Source organism: Catharus ustulatus, chromosome 3 (genome assembly GCF_009819885.2).
Source record: "Catharus ustulatus isolate bCatUst1 chromosome 3, bCatUst1.pri.v2, whole genome shotgun sequence".
Lineage (NCBI taxonomy): Eukaryota > Metazoa > Chordata > Aves > Passeriformes > Turdidae > Catharus > Catharus ustulatus.
Genome location: NC_046223.1, coordinates 71,623,774 through 71,647,444, shown reverse-complemented (window position 1 = coordinate 71,647,444; position 23,671 = coordinate 71,623,774). Strand labels below are relative to the sequence as shown.

At 39.6% G+C, this 23,671-nt stretch overlaps 2 protein-coding genes across 6 annotated transcripts in view; one reads left to right on the top strand and one right to left on the bottom strand.

Annotated features, from left to right (window-relative positions):
* Positions 1–9,965, bottom strand: part of WASF1 (WASP family member 1) — a 90,048-nt gene extending 80,083 nt beyond the window's left edge. For 2 of the 5 annotated variants that reach the window (XM_033054938.2, XM_033054942.2), the window contains exon 1: positions 9,726–9,807. The gene's annotated coding sequence lies outside the window, so the exon portion shown is untranslated. Of the gene's footprint in view, positions 1–9,345; positions 9,367–9,725 lie in introns of those variants that run through there. The other 3 variants (XM_033054943.2, XM_033054939.1, XM_033054940.2) reach the window with 3 other exon arrangements.
* Positions 9,966–10,311: 346 nt separating this feature from the next.
* The window catches only part of CDC40 (cell division cycle 40), a 37,791-nt gene continuing 24,431 nt past the window's right edge, over positions 10,312–23,671 (top strand). Inside the window, exons 1-3 of the mRNA XM_033054937.2 lie at positions 10,312–10,873; positions 19,941–20,027; positions 21,260–21,389. Of these exons, the coding sequence (XP_032910828.1) occupies positions 10,679–10,873; positions 19,941–20,027; positions 21,260–21,389 (412 nt within the window). The 5' untranslated portion in view covers positions 10,312–10,678. The remainder of the gene's footprint in view (positions 10,874–19,940; positions 20,028–21,259; positions 21,390–23,671) is intronic.

Genomic DNA, 23,671 nt, shown 5'->3' with positions numbered 1-23,671 from the left:
GTAAACTTTATATTCCATGCCTTTTCTAGTTTTCAACTGTCAGATTTAAACCCATAGGCAACCTTCTCTATCTACTGAAGATTAACACAGCTGTTTACATTCATTCCTTAAAAAAATGAAGCAGCTGTCCTTATTTTCTCTTACAGAATGTCGCCAGGAGACAGGGTATCCATCTTTGATTATTAGGTCTGTCCCCTACAAAGCAGAAGCATTTTCCTTGGTTGTCTGGGAGTTCAAAAGCTCACCTCCTACCTCCTGTGGGGGACAACACATATATTAAAAATACATTATAGAAAAACACAAATTGGAATACTATTCACCTTCCCTTTGCCATTGTTCCATTAAACACAAAATAATTCAAGATTCACAAGAGCAGAAAAAGATTAAACATTAGTGTATGACTCAGCAGTTAGGATACACAATACATCCTCCAGATCTTATATTTTTAAAATAGATCTGCACATCACTTAATAAATCTTATCTCCAAGGCTTACATAAAGGCATTCTAGCCAAAAATCATAGATGCACCACAGTGAAACCACCATGTACCAGATATAAATTTTCATTAAGAAAGTTCAGAAAAAAACTCCATGCCAATCTGAACAATATAATTATTATAATTATATCAAAGTGTTCCATTGCCTGTTTTAAGCATTTGAAAAAGTTTCCATTTTTTGAAGAGCCACAACTCTGTGCACTTAACATGCATTTTCTTTCTACAAGGCTCCAGATATTTCAACATTCCAACAGTCATACACAATATTTATTTTCCTGAAGTGTTTCTTTTGAATCAAAGTACTGTTCCTAAGTACAGGTGAATCAGGCTTCTCTACAATCCTTTCAACAATAGTGTCCAAATGGTTGCTCTTGTTTCAACATGAAATCAAAGCCATCTATCATGTTGTCTGCAACTCCAGCTAAGAGGTAGCTGAGCACTCTAAAAATAAAGCTAACAGATGTGTCTTGGGATCTAAATGGACGTAATATCTTGGAAATTAACCTAAACTGCTAACCTGCAAAAATGGCATACATGCAAAGCTGCAAGGAAAAAAAAACTCAAAACATTAAAAGCCTCATACTGGAAGTCAGACTGTCGAGGAAGGTGAGAAATTTAAGTTAAAAAGTCTTATAGTGCATGTTTGAAAGTGTTGCAACATGACCTCATGAATTCCTGAAAAAAGGAGACATCAAACAGGTAGAGAAGAATCTGTCCTTAGAGTCTCTTAGCCTTCTAGAAAGTTACCATCAAGCAGAGTTCTTAGCTCTCTCTAGCAAACGTGTCAAAACAAAAAACTGACCAAAAACCAGAACAGTGCCTCACCATCCAACATGTTTTATGACTGCATTACACAGCTCTTAAAAGGTTTTTTCCAACTGCCTCTACTCTAAAATCACATCTTTACTTCTTTGCTTAATAAAATTTATCTTCTTTTTCTAAACAGACTCTTTCTGTAATGACAGACAGTTTCAAAAGAGGCTCATTATAATCAAGGATGGACTAGAATATCTACAATCAGCATAAGGTTTAGGATTCCAAAAATCTGAAACACTTACTTCTTACCACATTCAGGCTCAAAAATCAGCCTTGGTAGCCACTGCTCCATACATAAGCACTGAGCTACTGGAAAGCACTTATATTTCTGAAAATGCTCAGACACAGAAGATGACCTATTTTGATTGCTTCTATATACAAATGGCTTTCCTTTTCAATTCATTTCCAGGAACAATGAAAAATAAAATTAAGGGGCTGTTTTATGTGACAGGGCAAGAGATCAAAAATATTAAAACTAACAAGGATTTTTCTCTACCAGTAAGTTATTCCACATGAAACTTCTTACCAAGTATTACTTTAGGACAACACTCGTCATTAAGAAGCTATTTCCCATGGAAACTCTGTAATATCTAGGCAGAGAGCACGGTGTCAGAAGCTGAGAGAAGTCCAGAATTAATAAAAATTTTAGGTCACAAATTTACATACATTTATTAAGATGTCCCTCAACTTATGAGGAACCTACAGCTTACTAGAAGATAGCCTACAAATGTGTTAGTGCTTTAAGAATCAATGAAGCATGATAGAACTTACGAATCAATCCCATCTGCCTCAAATTATTTCTTTTCCCTTTCAATGTAAGATCACTACTATCAATTTTTTTATGAATACTGCCAGTACTTGAAAAGATTTGTGCCATGAAGCACCACTCTGAACTTTCCTGCAGGTAGGACAGATGACCATATTGAAGGAATACAAACCTGTCCAGAGCTTAAAGACATGTACTTCACTTGTCACCCCAGGATAAAATAATGTGTGGACCAGTTGAGTAGTAACAGGTATGGAAGAGAGGTCCAATTCTCCTCCCACAAAAATTGGACCTCTTTTAGACCAGTAGTATAAACAAAAATCTTTCTCCTTGCTAATAAAACTTCTTTTATTTTCTAGACAAAGAAGTAAAATCTTTATAGTTAGAAGTAGAATCAATTGGTTAGACACAGATAATTCCTAACATCTGACTTCCAATACTAGAAACATCATAGCTGGTAGACAGTATATTCTTTTTGAACAGAATTGTACAGAATCTCTCCCTGTAGCATGGAACTTGCTTGGTAATTTTTTCTCCTACTGTGAAGATCATCTAATCATAGGACATTCCAGGTTGCCCAAAACAGGATCAGCCGGAGCAGTTTGCGCAGAGTATTAAGATGCAGCAAATAGCACTGTCCTGTATTACCAGCAGAGACCAACATTTGCCATATTGGGTAGCATAGAAGCGAAATTTACTTCCCTACAAATTAGACAATTTTTGTAAAACCCTTGTTCCTGAAGAGAGGTTTCCAAAGAAAGAGCACCTGAGATAACCTCAACTTGAATTTTCACTTGTGTTCACAAACTCGCTAAGTTTCACATCTGCACATGGAAGCACAGTTGGGAAAGTTTGACAATCACAGCCTTCTCCTTTAATATCAACAAAAGGCATAACCAGTTGAGAGTTAAAAGACCTCTCTAAGCATTTCTGCACAGACATTCAGTGGCTAGTGGCTGAACAAGATTTAACAAGTTAAGCATTTCCTTTTTTACTGAAAAGCTGACTCTGCATGCCACTTTCACAAGTGCTGGTTGAACTACTTAAGTTCCCACATATTATCAAGATATAAATGACTTGTGATTTATTTTCCTTTTTTTTTTTTAATTACTTGAAGGCCTGTTCCAAAATCACTATGGAAGGTGCAGTTTTGTTCTATGATAATAAGAACGTTTTGTAGAAAACCACTTATCTGGTACAGCTGATCTATCAGACAATCTGTGTGAACCTGAATGTGCCTGGAAGGTAAAAGATTCTCAAACCACAAACAGTTCCATGTTGGAGAAATATATCCAGTAACTCTAATTTTGGCCACTCTGTAGCTATTACTTCAGGACTGGAAACTGGAAGCTGCTGGACAAGTCACTTCAATATAGTGTTTAGCATCAATACAACCAGTAAAGTATCTTAGTGTCAATCCCTCTTTCAGTTTTCCATAACCTATGCATCTAACAGGCAGTGCAGATACCAGACAAGTTACTCTGAGAGAAGACTCCACACCCAAAAACAGCCCTCATAAACTTGCTGGACTGGTCTAAGAGAGTTTCCCTTCATACATCACCTTTCATTTATGATTTTTCAAACTTCCCATCCCCATGCTACATGCCATTTCCATATTCAACCTACTGATGTAGGAGTTTTACTCTGTAGTCCTCTGTTGGACTGCTTCATTTTGTGTAAAATAGTTCATTACATCAAACAGCCAGAAAATTACTCCAAAACCCAGAAATTACAACATTTATTTCAGCTATGGAAAACTGAGAATACCACACTGCAATGAATATTAATTTATTTGAGCAGTCACCTCTGATGAGAAAGAACAAAGTTCAAATTATTGGTCTGAAGCAATTAAAGCAAGAAGTTTAAGCTGGTTCTGTGTGTTCAAGAGAAATAGTCTAAAAGTGAATGACAGACAGATATACAGTACATACATATATTGAGAAAAATACAGGTACATTTAGTGGACACAGGGAAAAAGCCTCAATTCCCTTCTCACAAAAAATGTATGGTTTCAATAAATTGCTTTTTACTTACTAAAGGGTTTTTTGCTTTTACAACTGCTATTGGAGAGCTTAAATTCCCATGCATTTTATAGCTCACTCCTCACTTTCCTTCATTTTCTTGGGCAAATAATTCCAATCTTTTCATTCCCTTGAAAAATGCTGCCATATCCATCATATCAAATTCTTTACAATACTGTGATTTATCTCTTTTAAACTAATTGACAGTTAATAATGCACTTTGAATAACGGATAAGAATTAATGAATTTGTATACAATGGCAGTTCCTTCTCTGTTTTTTTGCCCACTTCTGATGACAGCTATAATTTGGATAACAGTACATTATTAAACTGCAATAATGCTCAAATTTTTTGTTACATTAATACTGTTAATTTAGAAAATCTTCAGAAATATGCATGGAAACCTATTTTCTGCCTCCAAAACACACTAGTTTGCATATACCAACAAGCAGTTTTACCTGTCATCCTGCTGTCCTTTCACAAAGCTTGCTTAGACTTCTCAGGTGACCTTTTCAATATTTGTGAATTTGATTAAATTGTTCTAAATCCTTAGTAAATAATTCTGCTTTATGAATAAAACTCTACAGATGACTAATAAAATATACTGGACAACTCCTGTTCAATATTTAATAGAAAAAATTAAGTCTCTTAGAAGTTAATAATTCTGTTAATTCCTCTCAGAGATTTTTGTGACCCATGAAAATATTTTACCTCCTATATCATGTTTTTTTCATTTAATAGCCTGGTGTGAGAAACCTTCAATTACACCTTTTAAAAGTGCATGCAAATTAGAACTATATTAAAATTTAATCCACTATGCTACTATTGCAATCAAAACCCCTGGTAGATTAGTGAGGCACATTCCTCATTGCAGAAGCAGTACCAACTGCTTGTGATCTCAGTTAGTACTACTGAGTCCACCATCAGTCCTTGTTGCCATCACATACTTCTATCTACAGGCAGTTGTGATGGTAAAGAATGAGAATTATGTGTGCACGTATTTTCATTAAAAGCACCCAACGATTTCCAGACCTGTTCCCTACACAAACTTTATGACACCACTTGCAGAGTATTTGTTGGAAACTCTCCTTCAGTAACTTAAAATCCATTGACCAATTTTCACCAATTTGAGAAATAAATTTGGTAGAAAACAAGAGACAAATAGAGAACAGACACTCTAATAATACTTGCAGAAAATGAATACAGCTTACCACAGAGCAGAAAAAAAAGGGGGAAAAGACGGTACAAATGCCTTAGCTATAAAAAAAAAAAGCTTCAACAGAATTTAATGTCTTTTACTATATGCCAAAAAACTACACCTGGCTTTACAATAGATTCCTGTTTTCTAATAAGTTTTAAATGTCATACTGCTAGGGCATTTATAATATTTCACTTCTGTGTGGAGTCAGTTGTCAGAAGACTAAATTCACGTCACAACCATAGCATCTAACTGAAAAGTCAACCAACAAAGAGGTATAAACTCATTGAAAATTATCCATTATTTCTTCTCTTTGTTAAGTACTTTGCTAAAATGTAACTATATTTGTGTTATTCTGTAGCTCTTTGAATGTATAAGGTAATTCATTACATCATCAAACTAGTATAGGCAAGCTGTCAAGCTTCCCCCAAAAATACAGGCACCTATTTTCAGAAACGTATACACTTTTGACAACATGTTCAGTCCTTTAACTGATTTTTAAAAAATAAAACCATTTTTCAGAGAATTAGGAAAACCAATATAAATTTGTAATTATGTTAATTAAGTTTATATTCCCAGAAGTCTATAATTAGTTTTGCTGCCTCTCCAACGCAGCTTGTGCTGTAAGATGCATTCACAGCACTGCATATGTAGCTGAGTAGTTCAAAGAAGCTGCACAGCAGCTTCCATCCTCTAGGGAAGAGGTGGCTCTGCAACAAATATTATTTAGTTTGACTTCAGAAAGTCATCTGAAATAAGTACAACAGTCTAAATTGTTCCAGTCTTATACCATATCATTCTTTCTTTGAAACCACACCTTGTAAACATGAAATATATAGCATGTAATCTGTGTCAGACAACCCCAAGATCCCTTCCAAAAAACTTAAAGAGACTGATTCACAGATGTACTGGAACAGAGAACTCTTTTTTGCGATCTGGCGCCTTGGTATCTTTCAGAATCCGGGACATAGTCCAAAATAACAAAAACTAGAAAAGAGGTATTATCAGCCTTGCAGCACCCAGAGGCTCCAAGGTGGTAGAAATAGCAAAGCGCGAGTTATAAAATGTGCTTCAGTCTCCAAGCAGCTAAATTAGACTACACAGAGATGCATCAGACACACAAGCAGGTGCTTATAAAAAGGCACAACCCAAATGCAGGAGTAACCTGATAAGTCTTGCATCATGATACCTTTTCTCAGTAGCCAAAAGCATATGAACAAAGGCAAAAAAACCATTTTCTTTCAAATGCTGTATTTCCCACAAACAATAGAACTCCATATTTTAGTCCAATCCTCTGTCTGATAAGTATCATGCTTTTTTTTTCCCTTTTCCTCCAAACTGCAGACTTACAGATCTTGTTGAATGAGAGGTGAGTGTATATGCAAGTAGGCTGATAGCAATTTAAGAGTAATAAAAAACACAGAGGAAAAAACCTAAAATAAGCAGGATTATATGCATCATTTTCTGTGGAGAAGAAAAGCCAGTCGAAAGCACAAGGGTGTGAGATAAAGCACATCCATCATGGAAAGCAACAAAAAAGAGCTATGAAAGACCAAGTAAAGGGAAAAGAAAGTAGGATAGAATATATTAAAAGCAGAGGGAAACAGATTTCATGATGAAGTACAGGGAAGAAAAAGACTAATATGAAGGAAAATTTGTGAAATGTTGAGTTAAAATTTAATATATTGTATCCCAAATAGGTGTTCCTCCACTTGGAAACTGGCTGGTTGAATCCAACCAAATTTGTCAGAGGTGTAGAATTCTCAAAGATACCTATAAAACGCTAAGTTCATGGAATCAAGATGCTGTGATTGCCCTGACCAAGGGAAAGGATTCAGAATGCATTAACACCCTGTTGGACATTAGACAATCCACAAAAGGAAGAGACTGTACTAAAAAAAAAATCCCATTAGAGCTTACAACCACTCTCAAGATTAAAAAAAAAAAAAAAAAAACCAAACCCCTGAACAAACCCACAAAAAAACATGAAGGAAAAAAGGTAAAAGCCAGGCTTCTATTGCTCGAGGAACCACTCTTTTAAAATACTTCTTCCTCTTCTTTTACCAGGGGAAAAGACATGTTAATACTTGGTATAGTATTTACCACTCGAAGTAATAACAAACAGGTGTTAAAAGGTCCTCTTGATAGGTAAAAGTGCTGTACAGAGGGAGACAGTTTTATCTTCCTTTGGAAAATTAAAGCAAGAGAAGCAAAGTGACTGCAAGGAAAAGCAGCAGTAAAAGAGCTGGATGGAAAGCAAAGCCAAGCAACCCAAACCACCTTCCACCCACTACTTCAGTCTGCCTCAGAACCAGCAGCATCCAATGCATAACATATTTTGTGGAGCTCAGTTAAAAAAGAACATAAGGCATACAGTAATGAATGAGTAGAGCTCTTTAGAAAAGCTGCATCATTCTTCCAGTTTGTTTTATACCAATCAACCCCTTCTCGAAATTACAAATATGCAGTTGATAGTCAAGATGAGCCAGTATATCACCTCAACACAAATGACCAGCAACAACTCCTCAGCTTTTTTGAGAAAACCAGGTTTTAGATCATGATGTATATTAGCCATCTACACTTTTAAAACATAGGCAAGTCAGTTTTTCAGACCCAGAAGTGACATCAGCTTACTTGCTGAAAATTAATTTTTGCTACTATTTAAGCAACGAGAAAGTTCAGGCATTCAGTATTGCCCTGAATGCCTACTCAGGTATTTGCTTATGTACTGCTGCTAATACCAAAAAGGCAGCTAATTTCAATAAGTAAGTGATTTTAGTAGGTTCTACAACAAAAGCATCTAGAATCCCAGACAATTAGATTTCACTGGCAAGTGAACTCGGATGCTTGGACACAACATAGTTGAACACATTTAAGTCAACTACTAAAGCTTTGTGAACCAAACACTTAAAATTCAAGGATAAGGCAAAACTACTTTAATGATTTTCAACACAGTTCTCCAGATAGAGTATCACAAACTGATTGCACAAACAGACCTTGAAATTTTTCACTTGTCAGGAAGCACACCTTTCAACTTCAGACAATACCTACGATCTGCATGCCAACAGAAAAAGGAATTCAGCCTTATGGAATCAGTTAACAATTACTGCCAATAAACCAACTGACTGCAGTGAAAGAACCACTTTTGATATTAATAAGCAGTGATTCATGTAAAGCATCATATAGCTTTCCTTACTTATGGATTCATCATCCATAGATTTAAGATGAAAAAAGTCAGCTCATTACCATATGAAATGCTAGTTCAGTGTAGCATACTTCAGCTGTCGGAGATGCAAACAAAAGGTCTTGCTGTTGAAATGTGTGGGACTTTTACCCAAAATCTTGATTCTAGCATACAAAGACATACCATACCTGTGTCTAACAGATCTTAATGCAGTGCCTTGCTCCACTCCACGCTATCAACACTTCCTATATGCTGTCTACATTTATCTTTTTTAAAAAACAAATTAAACCAAGTGATACCCCCTCAAGCTAAGAAAACGAATGTTTCAAACCGAGACTGCTGAAAAGGGTGGAAAATTCAAAGTAGAGCATTTAATCAGATTAAATGCCACTGTGCCACAATTAGATGTCACTGTGTGCTCACTTTAATTCTGAAAGCACATGCAGCTCGAAGGGAAGTCATGGCACTGTACCGCTCCAGGTGCAAGCGCGTGCAATGCACACACCTGGCGTTACAGCCAGCCCTCGGCCGGCGCTCCGTACTTCCCATTTCTCCTGTCCGCGGGCACGCAGGAAGGCATTCGGGAGTGGGCTGCGAGAAGTTGGAACCTGCGTGCTCCTCCTCGCTCCCGGCCATCCCCCGCGACCTCCAAGCCCTCCTAACAATGGTAGCAGTGTTCCAGCGGGCAGCTCTGCCCTGGGATCGGAGCGAATCCCCCCGCGCTCCGCCCGGCAGTCCCGCCGCCCGCCCGCACCTCTGCCCTCGGCGGGGCCGGCAGGGGAGGGGGCGCCTCTCCCCGCACCTGGCGGCGGTGACGTCACCCCGCCGCCCCCCGCCCGCCGACCCCGGCCCTGCTCCGCCGCACCTTCCCCGCCGGCCGATCCACGGGGCGCCCGGGAGCGGGAGAAGGGCAGGGAAACGCCGTGCTCCGGCACAAGTGTGGCCCCCTCCCCTCCTCCGCCTCGCAACACGCCCCCCTCATGCCCCTGCCCGCGGGGGCGGCAGGCAGACGGCGGAAAGCGGCTCCGCGGCGTGCTTCCCTCCTTCCCTCCATCACTCCCTCCCGCCGCCGCCCCCCGCGCGGGCGCGGACAAAGGGGAGGGGACCATCACCTGGCGAGCGCCGGTCCCTTTGTGGGGCAGGCGTGTCCCGCAGCCCCGCCGGCGATGGGGAGCCGGGGCTGGTCTCTGCCGCTCGCCCCAGGGACCGCGAGGGAAGGGAGGTACGGGGGTGGGGGGCACTTACTCGCCTGCCCTCGCCGCGCACCTTCACGCTGCTCGCCCTTAGCCTCAGCCCCTCCCTCCGCGGCCGCCGGGGCGCTAGAAGTTCAGGCGGCGCCGGCCATTCCCAGCTGGCGGCTCCGTGTTTCGGGGGGCGGCGACGGGCGCGGAGCGTCCCCGGCGGCTTCACAATAGACACCGGGCAGCGCGCGCGTGTCTCTGTGTGTGTGCGCGTGTGTGCGCGCGCGGGGGGCGGGGCCTCTCCCGGCGCGCCGAGCCGGGCGGGAGGGAGCGGGGGGGAAGCGCTGTTTACCCGGCGGCCGAACCCGGCCGCCCCCCCCCACCGCCCGATGCTCGGGCTGGTCCATGCGCCGCCGCCCCCCACCCCGCAGGCGGGCAGGTGGTACAGTCCGGCCCGCCGTGCTCCCTCTCCCCGGCGCGGGCGGGGCGGGGCCCCGCCGCTGTGACGTAACAGAAGCCGGGTGTGCCGGCGGCCAGTCAGCGTGAGGAGGCGGAGCCCCCCGGGGCACAGAGCGGGTCCGGGGCGGTTGGAGCCTAGGCTCCTTGTTCCGCTGCCCTCTGTCGAATAGACGGCGAAGACGCTTTGTGTGCGGGGAGAAGTGTGCGCCTGGGAGTTCTCCCCGGTCTATTGAATATTTTCCCTTTCCGTCACACAAAGTGCGGGCGAGAGCTGGGGGGAAACTTCCAGGGGCGGCGCCGCGTTGCATGCTGGGGCTTGTAGTCCGGCTAGGGAGTCCTGAAAGGTTAAGCACTATCAACAGCCGAGTGGGATGTTCCCCCATCAAACGCCGGTGTATCCAGTAACAGACCACAATTTATCATTTAGAGTGTGTGTTCTGTTTTAACGAGCAACGATTTTAAGACGCAGCCCCCCCCCGGTTGTTCTGCGGGGGAAGGGACGCCTCGAGCCTTGTGGAGCTGCCAGGACCTGCCCGTCCCGTCATCCCCCGCGCCAAGATGTCGGCGGCGATCGCCGCGCTCGCCTCCTACGGCGGCTCCGACTCGGAGCCCGACTCGGAGCCCGAGACCGAGGGCGGCTCCCAGCGCTCCGCCGCCGTGCTCGCCAGCCGCGATGCCGTGCTGCACCTCCGGGCGCCTCCCGCCGCGCCCCCGGCCCTGCCCGTCGATGCGGCCCCGGAAGTAGCCGTGAAGGTAGGCAGCCCTCCAGGGCCCGGGCCGCCCGCCTGCCCGGCGTTGTGTCCGCACTGCCGGCCTCAGGGCCATGCTGGGGACAGCCCTGGAGCGGTCCCAGGCTGGGAAAACGGGGCGGAAGGGGCCCAGTGCCGATAGGGGTGCCTTGCCGCCGCCTGGCCCTGCCCTCCCCTGCCTTGAGGTGTGGGGGTCAGAGCTGTGGAGAGGAGGGTGGGTGTCGGGGAGCTCCCGTGGATTCCAGCTGCGGGAGTTAAGTTTATTAAAGCGTGTTAGCTCCAACTTAAAGCATGCCTTGATTACAGTCCGTTAGATACTTGTTTACTGTTCCCAGTATAAGGTATTTTCCTGGGTGGTTTTCCCGGGTGTTGGGGTGAAGTAGATACTTTATAGGGTGGCTGCCACGGAATCCTGTTCTAAAGGGCCGCCTGAAAGCTGGTTGGTACTTCTATTTCGTTATTCCTGGGAGAACCTTTCGTTTCTAAGTTCAGTACCACACTGGCTCACTTTTGTGATACCAGAAAGCGAGGGGAGTGTGTGCTGTTTTCACTTTGGGATTTTTTGTACCGGCAACAAATTTCTAATCAAAAGCAGGCATCTTGCTGTGATTGCATGTGTCCTGCTACCACATGCTCTTGCCTAGTGACTAAGAGGTGGATGGACTCATTCACTTAGTCGTCATTAGTTAATTCATATTCTATCACAATTTTTATGTAGATGTTATGTTGTATATAGTGACTACATTTGTTTATCTCCTAGAGGCTTGGAAATCTGTCTTCTCGAGTTGTAGCATCCAGCAGGCTGTCTTGTGCACATTTCAAAAGAAATGCTAATCAACATCTATAGTATTTTGTGAGTGTTAGTGGTAAGGGGCAAGTAGCCCTGGATGTGCTTTCCACCACCCTTACGCCTGTATCAACAGGTTTTCCCTTTGCCAAGCCAGCACAAAGGTTTATGTAGTTTCTCAGGGAATTATGTCAGGGAACTGATCTGAACTTTGAAAAAACAAAACTGGTGAGATTATTTGTCCTCGGATCCATTCCTTGATCTGGTTTGCACAAATGCTGTGCTGGTGCAGATAAATCTCCAGTGCAGAAACAAGCAGCTGGAGAAAAGTTAGGTGCCAGCAGCACGTTCAGTTCAAAGCTGTTTGCCAGGCTGTGCTCTGGAAGGGGTATCCACCAGCACATCTAGGACTGCCTCTGCTAACTAAGATGAAAAGGGTGTGAGGCTTTTCAATATCAAGATGTTTGATTATAATTTTATGTATAACTTTTACTTGTGAACATAGATGAGGTGTATGTAACTGCAAATAGCAACAATTTCAAGCTGAGACTTTCAGAACACAACATACTGAAGCTGCTTTTAGCACCACAACCTATTCTGAGTAGCAACAGGTCGTGTCTTTGTAGAATTACATCAGACTTTCTTTTTGGACTGTTAGGGTTTGAGAAATAACTGCTGGTCTCATGTGCCACATGTTCTCAACACCTTCCATATCTAATAATGACAGTGTCCCACTAGTCAGCCGTGGAAATTTGCCAGACACCCCTCAGGAATTTACTCTGATTCTGTAGAATTAGAAAGCCCTTACTGAACAAACGTGAAAAACATGGTGTTTTGAGTCTAAGTCACAAGTCCTCTCTAAGTACAGGCCTGGAAAAACAGGGAGCTGAGTAAGTAGGAAAGCAAAGTTACAGTTCAGTAATATCACTTCACTTGTGCAAATGCTGTTTTGAGATGAATAAGGATGAAGTACTCTTAAGTGCATGGGTATTTATTGCACGAAGGACCAGGAACGGGTAACAAAAGTTGATGGTGAGAAGGGAGGTTAGAAGGGTTAGTCAATACAATAAACAGAAACCACAGCTTGCATTTTTGGCAGTTGAGAGTGCAAAACTTAAATGGCTGGTACTCAGCATTCTAGCTGTTTTACTTGTTTCTGGTTCAGAATTTTGGCCTGTTAACTGGCATAGACCTTATGTATGCTTTAAGTAAGAATGAGTCCTCACTCTCTTTTGTAGCAGGTGTCATTGTTAGCACATTCAGCTGGCAGCATTTGGGCTACTGAACTAAGCATATCAAATATAACCCTAAGATGTTACTCCAATATGTATTTAATTTCTCTATAGGCATCTGAGTGTCTCCTTGTTTCAAAGTGCATCATAGTTAGATAAAGTCACATTTCTGTGAAAATAATTATTTTATAATTGAAAACTATACTGATGATATACATGATACATGATAACCATGTTTTAAAAGTTTGAGGGGCTGGCTTTTGTTACACCCTCTTCTTACAGTCTGCTTCTTGAAATAGACCCATTGCTGATCTTCATGTTAAATTGCTCATAGTAGATAACAGCTGTAATTACTGGTGACTCCATCCAGTAATTCTTCTACTCTCATTCTAAACTGAAGAGCCCACTATGAGAAAGTTGCATGTTTCTGTTACTGTTTTTAACACCACTGAATTCACTTGAGTGAAGGCAACAGAGGATGAAAAGTTGTACTTCTGGTCCCTTCATGCAGAAAAAGGTAGGTGCAACTGCAGGACACTCAGAGTGGGACAGCGGGGCTGAAGAAAGGTCCTGCTTCTGTTTGAGGAAGTATTGAGAAGGCCAAAAGAGACAACCGAGGTATAAAGTATGATAGACACCTACAAAATCATTAAATTATTTAACTCCTCACAGAAAGGGAGTTAAATACTCACTGTCTCTTCCATTACAGCAACCATAAGCTGCCTAGTAGGAGTTAGGTTCAAAGCAAATAAAACGATGCAGCTCTTCATGCAATGTGTAGTAGGGCTTATTGTCATGCCAAGTCTTGTGTGTTGAAGAATTTTGCATTGTTATGAGGAGAGTCTGGACAAGTACTTGGAAGAGATCCATTGAAGGATGAAGTGTCAATAAATTCCAGTCTCACCAAGACCTGGAAATACTTGGCTGATGGGAGTGCAGAAGTATCATCACATATCCTTGCTCTGCCCTTACTCTCCCCTAGATGCCAGATTTCCATAGGGCAGAATTTTCTTATGTGGAAAGAGTGGACAGATTAATCAAGATATTTTCTTTCTCCAAATACATCATCGAACAGTAGGTAAGCATCACTGTGTTGTAAACAGAGGCTGTTCAAGAAAGGGAAGGGAACCCAGAGACCAACAACTAGGCCATTGTCAAACCCAATCATAATTCGTTTTCCTACAGTTTCTACTTCTATGATAAAATCACCCTAATATTGCTGATAGTTTTACTTTCACTTTTGAATTATAAATGTAGAAGGAAATTCAGGAAATTGCACTTTCTGTGAAGAAATCACTTCACAGGAAACATTGCAGCTATAAGCTTTACTTTTGAGAGAACACTTATTGTTTGATCTCTGTCCAGGGTAAGACTCAGATTGGAGCAGATTTTATGATACTTCTCTACAGTGATGCCTTTCAGTGGATTTGAGGAGAGGACATTTAACTTGGTTAAAATAACTAGGCTGGCCCAGCCCCATACAGGAGCTGGAGGATCTGTGTTGCCCTTAATGTGAGAAGGGATCAGAAGCATCAGCTCCCTTTGAATCTAGTTTACCGTTGGCACTATGCAGGTTTCCAGAAAAGTTTTACGTAAGGGGAGGAAAATAGACTTCCGTCAGACTTATGTTTTTTAAAACCTAATCCTGCCAGCTATGGAGAGAAGAATGGTATAAAGTGGTATGTGACAATTCTGTAGCAGTGATTGAACATTGGTAGACTTGAGAAATGTTACTTGTTAGGAATGTTTGTGGTCTTCGACATGGTGGGTTTTCTAGCTTTCTTTGACACAAAATATCTTGTAGAGAGTAGATGTTTAGAACTGGTCATCCTGGAAGACCCTGAGAATCTAGCCATAGTTCAACAAAATAATTTTGCCTATGCTTTTCTTGCTGGTTTATTTTTAGTCTGTTGAAGTTAGTGAGACCATCATTTACTGTTAGGAGTGCATGAATGGGTAGAAAGAATAAAAGCTGATAACAACCATGTGTTAATGTTGGAGCTTCAATGCAAATGCTGTTTATCTCTCGGTAATAAATTTGTAAATCTTTAGAATGAGATAATGTGCATTTGACAGCCCAAGTGGTTTAGGCAAGAATTGATAAGTGACAAATTGCTTAAGTCTCAGTGGCTCATGGGATGCAGTCTTAATTTACCACATTTTAATGTGATCGATAATTAAAACTAATTAAATGTGGTGCAAAGCAGCCTGCCCTTTTTAGCTGTTTGACTAACTACTAATGACTTTACCTGGGGAAATGGAATGTTGTAGATTTATTATCTGAAATGTCCAGGAAAAAAAAGAAAAAAAAAACCCCAACGTATAGACATCAAAACTCTCTGGTTGCATGAGATGAAGCTGGAAAACATAAGCCACATTATATACTTTCTAAGGAACAGAATTACGATCCAGTGTTGCAGTACATGGTGCACCTTGGTCATATATTTTATGGCTCCATTTTGTTGCCTGTTACAGGGATTTTGCCACTGTTCAATTAAAGAAATGTTTTGGTCTTGCATGCACATAAATAAACTTCTAGCAAGCTTTTGACACATATTTTTTGTATTACTGAACTATTTTTTATTCTATAAATCAAGTACTTTTCATAGAAAGTAGAACTGTTGTTTTATGGCATTTGGGTAGGAGTTTTTTTTGATGAAAGGGAGGACTCTGGAACCTGTTAAGGAGAAAGGTTAATCTGATTTGCTGTATTTGTTGTCTAAAACCCCCTTCTATTTCATGTCCTTTTTCTTATGCTTTGAAGTGGCCAAGCTTTACAGTAGGACTGAAGGAGCATACCTTGGAAGGAACCAGAGATTCTGTAATCTCTGGGGAGTTAGAATGAAGCACCCCCTTGTCTTCACTTAGCATCAAAAGCTTCTTTCTGCCTCAAGATAGATTCCTTAGGCAATACTAATACTCCAGAGTGCAGCCCTGGGTGCCGTTCCTCTATAATAGAGTGGTTGTGTTTTGTTAAACAAAAGGTGCAAAAGGACAGCATTTAGCTATCAAAAGAATTCTTTAATCTCATCAAATCATCTCTGAACTGTAAAGTAACCTGATATTTCAAGTAAGTGGACATCACAGCTATTTTAAAAACCCCCAAAATAACGCAACCAACACAGTAGTTTGGTGAAATGACATCATCTGCCTCTTTTTACCTTGTATCAGCAGTGATTCTTGCATCTCTCTGGACAGACGTTCATTCAAATGTCTACCAAACTTCAGTGGATCTATGGAATGAGCATTTTCAGTTCTTGGTTGTCCTTATTTCTGCAAAGTTCTGTAGTCTGAATCTGTTCTGTGCTAAATAGGTGGCTCAAGTTTTCTATTCAGGTCATATCAGGTCATATTTTCTTGAGCCCTTCAATAATGTTTTTTTTCTTTTGAACACTTTTCAGTAGCATGTGTCTTACCTGATGTGTGGTGCCCAGTGTAGCCACTGTATTTCAGTTGGGTGCTTGTTACTAGTGCTGAGAGGAAACACATACAGCTGAGTTTGCAGCTTCTTTCTAATATGTTATTCAAGATAGCCATATTCAGTAAAATATAACTTCTTAAAACCTTAATTCTTTCATTCAAAGTTATATGGAGTGTACAGCCCTTTAAGGATGTTACAGCATGCAATAAAGCCCATATTAATGCAATTTCTGAGTTGCAGCAAACACCAGCTGCTTCTCTGCCAGTCATACAGCTGAACTTTTTCTCCAGAGGAACACTCTGTCTGTTTGAGAGCTTTTTGACCCCCCCTCTTTTTATGGTTCCTATGCCTTTGAGAGTGGAAGTGATCTAGGGTAGTATTTAGCCCTTCACTGAAATCACAGATGCACTCCTCTTTCAGCTTAACTACTGATCATCTCCCATCCCACAGAGCCACTTGTGTCACACTTGGCACATAAGCTACATGATGGATTGCTCACCTTAGGCTTTTAGATAAATCATTCCTGTGACCAAAGGAAAAGCTACAGCACAGCAGAGAGGTGATCCCTTAGATTACCTTATCTCAGTCTCAACTCTGCCAGGCTGCTGCTCCTGTGATCCCTTCCCTGTTAGCTAGAGCTATGGCAAATGCATCTGGAATGCTTGCAGTTAAGACTGTTGCCAGCATAAAGGGACAGTGTTGTGAGACGTGTATTACCTTTCCTTGCTTTCTGGGTCCTAGAATTTGCATTCTGCTGAAATGGTCTTCTGGCAGTGCATGCAGCTGTACTACCCAGAGATCTTCACCATGTCCAGAGGTTGCTGATGAGTTCTTTCATCTCATCCAGAAAAAAAAATAATAAAGCCACAATCAAAATACCCCAATGCAGATAGCTTGGCAGTTGGTGAAATATGAGCTAGGTTAATATTTTTAATGTTTCTGCTACCTGCTAGAATCTTATAACATTGTGCAAAGTGGTACTTACCAGATGCTGACCAAAGGATAATTTGTCTGCTGCAATTTGAACTCTTGCCATAGACTAACATTTGGCAGTATGTTGTGTCAATATATATATTCCTATCAAGATTTCATTTTTTAAAAATACTGAGAAAGTAAAGTGGGTAGTTGGACCACACTCAAATTATTACACAGTTTAAAGCAAAATGACGTAATGAAAAGATAACCATTATGTGCTTCAGCAGCATGTTATGAGCTTGTCATTTGATGCCCTAATATATGAAAAACATGAATAAGACTGGAGGTCTTGAGCGTAGCTCTGATAAATATAACATGTGCTTCAATTTCAAGGCTCGGTGGTTTTCACACAGAAAGAATGTGCCTGTGGTGGTCTAGGAGTGAACATATTGTGTGGCTTTCGAGTGACTCAGCACTGTTCCACCAGCAGCGAAGTAGAACCAGAATTGCTATAATCCTCCAGCAGAGGATCAGCTTTTATGGCACAATCTGTTTCTTTTCTCAATTACCAAGCAGCATATAATAGTCCTTCACAGGAAGAAAAAAGAAGGAAAAATAGCAGAACTGAAAAATGCTTGGCATTTTTGCAAACCTGGGGTTTTTTTGCTTTTTCAGATTAAGGAGTTGGGAAAAAACTGTCCTAATTTCAAGTTAACCGATCACTGTTTAAATGTCACTAACCATTGATCAGATAAATTTTGCCTTATTTTCAATTTTATTAATTTTTATTTTCTTAAATTTTGAATTTTGTGGACAAGTTGTGAAGTGTAGCTGAAAGAGTAAGCTGTATGATGTGAATTGAAAAAGTTGTCTGTGGAAAATGTCCTCATGACATGGAGCAGTGGAAGCAATTTTAAGTTTGTAGGTAACACAGGTTAGGAAGTGGTTTTGGTAAGCTCCTGTTCTAACTGGGGGCTTGAAGTTTCTTCGCTGAATGACAGGATTAAGCCTACTGTGCTGTTTGCAGACAACTTCATGGTGTTTGAAAGTTGAGGCTGTGAATGTACCAGTAGTTGTTGACATCCAAGCCCTGTGAATCAGAAAGGTTGTGTGATGAGAGAAATGAGGTCAGGCTGAGAACTGGTAGTGCTGAGGGTTCAGGCAAGATCAGTACAGTGGCTGGACCTGCCTGTTAAAATAATTGATAACATGGTGATTGTAAAGCTTTCTGGTTGGAGTTAACAATTCTACTAAGACAGTGCCTTAGTAGAAAAACAATTAATGGGATTGCTGATGTCATGTTTTTGTTTTTAACATGCTTTTATTTTCCTTTGTTGAGCAATTTTAATCAAATATAATCAGGAAACAAGCCAAAGATCTTTAGGCACTGTTTCTCTTTTCTGTGTTCTAGAAAATTAGGTTTTAAAATCTTTGAAATCTTGTATGCATGAGCAAATTTATAATTGACCTGCTGTTAAACTGGGGAGAAAAAAGCTTCTGGGCGTAGCTTGTCAGAGACTAGCTAACAATATTAAACAAGTTAAGGATATGCTATTTTGTTCTTTCAAGATACTATGATATAAGGCAAGATAGAGTTTATTTGAGATAATTTTCTATCAATGAAGCAACTGCTAAAATTTGGTTCTCTGTCGTGCCGCTTTCTTTTGTAAGTCACAAATGCTTTGAGATCCTGCTGTAGGTCAGCACTGACTAAGCAGTGATGCTAAGACAGCTTTTTCAGTATGGTTACTAGGGATTTTATCAGTATACTAGCACATCCTGGGTCCTTTTCAATTGCTATTTTTCTAGAATGAAGATACAGGAAGCAATGACAGTAATAATTCTGCAAAATAATATTCTCCTTCGTTAACTGGGGTCTTGATGAGGAGAGGAGTTCTGTTGATGTGGAAGAGTCTTCATAAAGCTCTGAAACCAAGTCTTTTGCAGCACTGCTATCTTATCAGACATTTTCTTTCTTCTCTGTCTTCTATTTCAACTGCATGTGCCCTTCTGTATTTTTCCCTGTGGGTTGCTTGAAGTTGCTCTTTTGGTTAATCCCTCTTTCTTGTCCCTTCATCTATCACATTTTTGTCACAACAGACTTGCAAATGTGTTCAAGTACTAGAGCTGAATTACATTTATACCTTTCAGTATAAAAATGAACCTTTTGGAAATAAGAGATTATTGGATTCTGTAAAAATCATTGTTATACTTAATCTTTATATGTAATGTTGATATGTAATTTTTTTCTTTGCAACTGTCTTTCAGAATAGTTACTTGTGATTTCTGCCTTCTATCTTTTATAGAGTTCTGGCTTCCATACCTTTATATTAGATTCATGACCATTTTAATTGGTTCTTCTTTACAAGTCAGGTGTTCAAACATCCTAAAAAAAAGCTTTCCTTCAATCTTGCTACTGTTTTTAAAATGTGCACATAAAATCTTTAAATAAAAATAAATAATTATTGACATGCAAAAATCTTCAAGTGTTTTATAAAGTTGAGTTTCTCAGTGACCGCCTGACATTGGTTTTGCAATCAATATTTTTTTTTAAATAGAAACTTTGACCAAGATGGTCTTCTCTTTCATAATGCTGAAAGTGTCAACTTGAACTACAGCCCTAATTTGGACTGAAAGGAAGTAAAATCATATATTTAAATGTCTTTGTGTGTAAAATTAATGTGGGTAATTAATATGTATGTCTGTTTTATTTCAGGAAGACGTGGAAACAGGAGTCCACCTTGATCCTGCTATCAAGGAAGTTCAATACAATCCCACTTATGAAACCATGTTTGCACCTGAGGTAAGAAACAACATTGGTTTTTAGAGCAGAAACACCTTTGACTTAAAGGGCAGAAGTTGTATAAATTTTGTGTGAATTTACTATAAGACAACTTTGGATGCTTGCTGCATTTTGAAATATAGTTTGAGCAGACTAAAAAATAAATTCTACACAAGTGTGTTGGTATTTTTAGTGCTTGAATTTCAATATTCTGCATAAAGCTCTTCTAAGAAGAGTCTTAAAATGTTTATCAGAATTATAGCTGTAAAAATTTAAACTTAAGCTAGGAAAATAGCATTATAAAGATGTTGAGTTAAACATGAACTACATTGACGTGGTTGTTTACTATTTTCATATTTTTTCTATTTACTCATTGTGCTCATTAGGGCAGAATTAACATTTGTGAGACTTGCAGATATAAGAATTTTAAGAGGAGGATTTAACATTAAAATCAAAGTATTTTCAGTTTAATTATTCATATCAGTATCAAGAATTTTAGTAACTTGAGCTATGCTGAATTTGTGTAGTGAAGAACCTTTTAAGACTGAATTTAGATTGCCTGGTGCCATGTGAACCACTTTCCATTTTGTTATAACTGACAGACTATCTGAAAGATAAAAATAGCTGTTTAAGCATTTAACTTTTTACTGTATTTAACTTCGTTGTACAGTTTGTCTTCTCTTCGACCAGGGGGTAGCCTTCTAGGCAGAAAAATACTGCATCAGTCTCAAATTTCTACATTGGTTATGCTTTATGTGTAGAAAACCTTTTGAGGAACCACAGAAATTGGCATTTTCATAGCGAGCTTGCAACATATCAAAGCCATGACATGTGTGAACAAAAGTACTGCTTTTGACTTGCTTCAGTGCTGCTGTGTGTAAATGTTTTAGTTAGGGAAACCTAATGTGGGACACCCTTGGGTTTTGTCTTCTGAATGTTTGTACTGGTCCCACACTAAATAACAGAATGTGTTGGTTTTGTCAAGTAGTTCACATTGACCTGAGCTCTGTGCCAGTAATACAGGCCAAAAAGTTCAATTCTGAAATCAACTGTTCAGAACAACTGTGTGATTATTACTGTGTAAAATAGCAGATGGGGAAACTTCTTCAGTAGTCACAAAGAAGTGATTTTGCATTACTATTTTTGAAAGACAGGTCTCTTTTTTCCTGTGGGTTTTTTTTTCTGAAAAAGTAAATGCAAAAAATAACAAATTACTAATTCTACTCCACCTTGTTTCAACATTTTTGATGAAGTTTGGACCAGAGAACCCATTTAGGACTCAGCAAATGGCTGCACCTAGAAACATGCTTTCTGGATATGCAGAACCAGCTCACATCAATGATTTCATGTTTGAGCAACAAAGAAGAACATTTGCAACCTATGGTAAGTCCCTAACAGTGGAATTCTCCTCCATTTTTATCATATCAGGTTGGACAAATTATGATGGTCTTGACAGAACAATTAATAGAACTGTAATTTCTGTAAATTGATTTTTATCAGAATTAATAAAATAGGAAAAGGCATATATAAGAATGCATATGAATAGAGATGATAGTATTTATTTGGGAAAACGAATTTTGTAGTTCCCTTTTGAATTGGAATCTAGTGTATGATCTCCTACCAAGCCCCTCTTAATTAAACCTTCCATTAGCTGCATCAAGTGTAGAAAACACATATTAAAATTTCACACTTCTCACATCACAAACTGTAGATCTGTTATGAAAAGAGATTGTTTCATGTGATTCTGCCTCAAAACCGTAAGGAAGCCTTACTGAGTTGTCAGGTTCTTCAGTGGTTGCATCTTGATACAAATGGAATCAATCACATTTGCAGAGAATGGGAATGCAATACTAAAATAGTCTTAGCAAAGACCAAAAGAACTGTGTTGGTGGTCAGTGTAGTGACTGCTTTCTTATCTTGAATAACATTTTCCCTTGTAAATAGGGGCACTTGAAAAATGAAACATTTGAGTCTTGGGGCAGCTTCAGATTCAAGCAGATTTTTTATGAATTGTAAGAAAAATTGTTATTTTTTAGATAGGAAAAATATGGAAAAACTGGATTCTAAATGTTCTTTTGCACACATTTGAAAGAACAAAGCTGCTGCCATGTGTTTACATATAACAATGGTTAGTTTTTTTCCTGTGTTTCATTGTAAGCTTTTATTTCTGTTTTAAGTTTGATTGCAAGTGCTTGTTCAGATGAAGTATTCTTTATATGCTTGACATTCAGTTTTTTAGTCAAGATTTTATACTTCTTGTGTTAACTTAAAATGTCAGAATGCTCAACTTTTTGCACAACAGAGTTGCATCTTTCTTTATTCATATTTACATTAAAAATACTACTTCTTTCAAACTGTTTTACCTCAAAAATCAACTTCCTAAACAAGTATCCTTAATTTCATTAGGGCTTTATGCATGCCTGAATTCACTTACTGTATTCTGTGATGCATGAGATTGGGTCTTTGTTGCTAACATCTGTGGTAGCTAGGTATTACAGTGGAAGAAAATGCCTAAGATCAGAGACTATCCCACCCTCAATTTTTCTTTGTACTTGAGTTTTATTAGAAGCTTTCTTGTAAATGTTAAAAATTGAAATATATTAATGACAGTTTTTCTCTTACATAGCTTTAGCTAATAAGTACTTTTCACTGAGTTGTTAGGATGTGAAATATAAGCAAAATGACAATATTAAGAAATGGATATCTAGTTTCATAGCATCATTTTAACTTACTTGACTGTAATTTTGATATTAGAACTTGACAGACAATACAAGTAGGAGCTTCTATTCAAGATCTGAATAGACAGATTTGATTTTGTTCTGTGAAATTAACATTTTGTGGATTGAAATTAAATGTCACATTTTTATGTGTAAAATAGATACTGGGAAAAAGTGCCTGTAGGCATACAGTGTTTCATTAGAGATTTTTTATTTGAAAAGTTTCATTTGGAAAAAGATAAAGCTAGCAAGTCTACTCAAAACTACTTCTGTTGGTTATGTCATCACTGCATAGCAACTGTCTTGAAAGCTGTATTAAAAGTGTGTATAAAAGTGTATTTTTAAACCTTGTGTCACTGGCAAGTGTGCAGCTATCATTCAGCTTTCTAGGAATGTTCAGTAGATAATGATCTGGATACAGTGACAATGGAACTATGAAAAGGCTGAGATACAGGCAATTTAAACCAGTGCTGGGAAGCTGAAGTTCAAGCTAGAAGATGCAGTAAGTGAGCATGATATTCTGACTTGGTAGAAGATTTGTTAAAAACAGCACTCCTTTAAGTTGTCAGAAAGTTATCTATTAACATTTTCAATGTTCTCTTTTCCCATTTGGAAGGATGTAGTAAATATCTTCTCAGAAAACACCAAGTGTAAAAATGCAACTAAAATTGATAGGCATAAACCCAAGCCGTATATCATTTTCAAGACTGAGTCATAACCTGTTAGAAGAACAGGAGTAAACCTCTCTTTTAGAAGCTGCAGATCTTGAGACTTCTGGTCTCTGTTACTCTGTTCAGCACCATTGCACTAAGGCAGGAGATCTCAAAAAAATCTGCAGTAGCTGGCAAGTAGATAAGCAGTGAATAAATGAAGGATGAGGGTAGTAAATGAGATCCTGTATCCAAAACAGCTCAACTGTCTCAGTGTCTTTCACAAAAAAAAAGACAG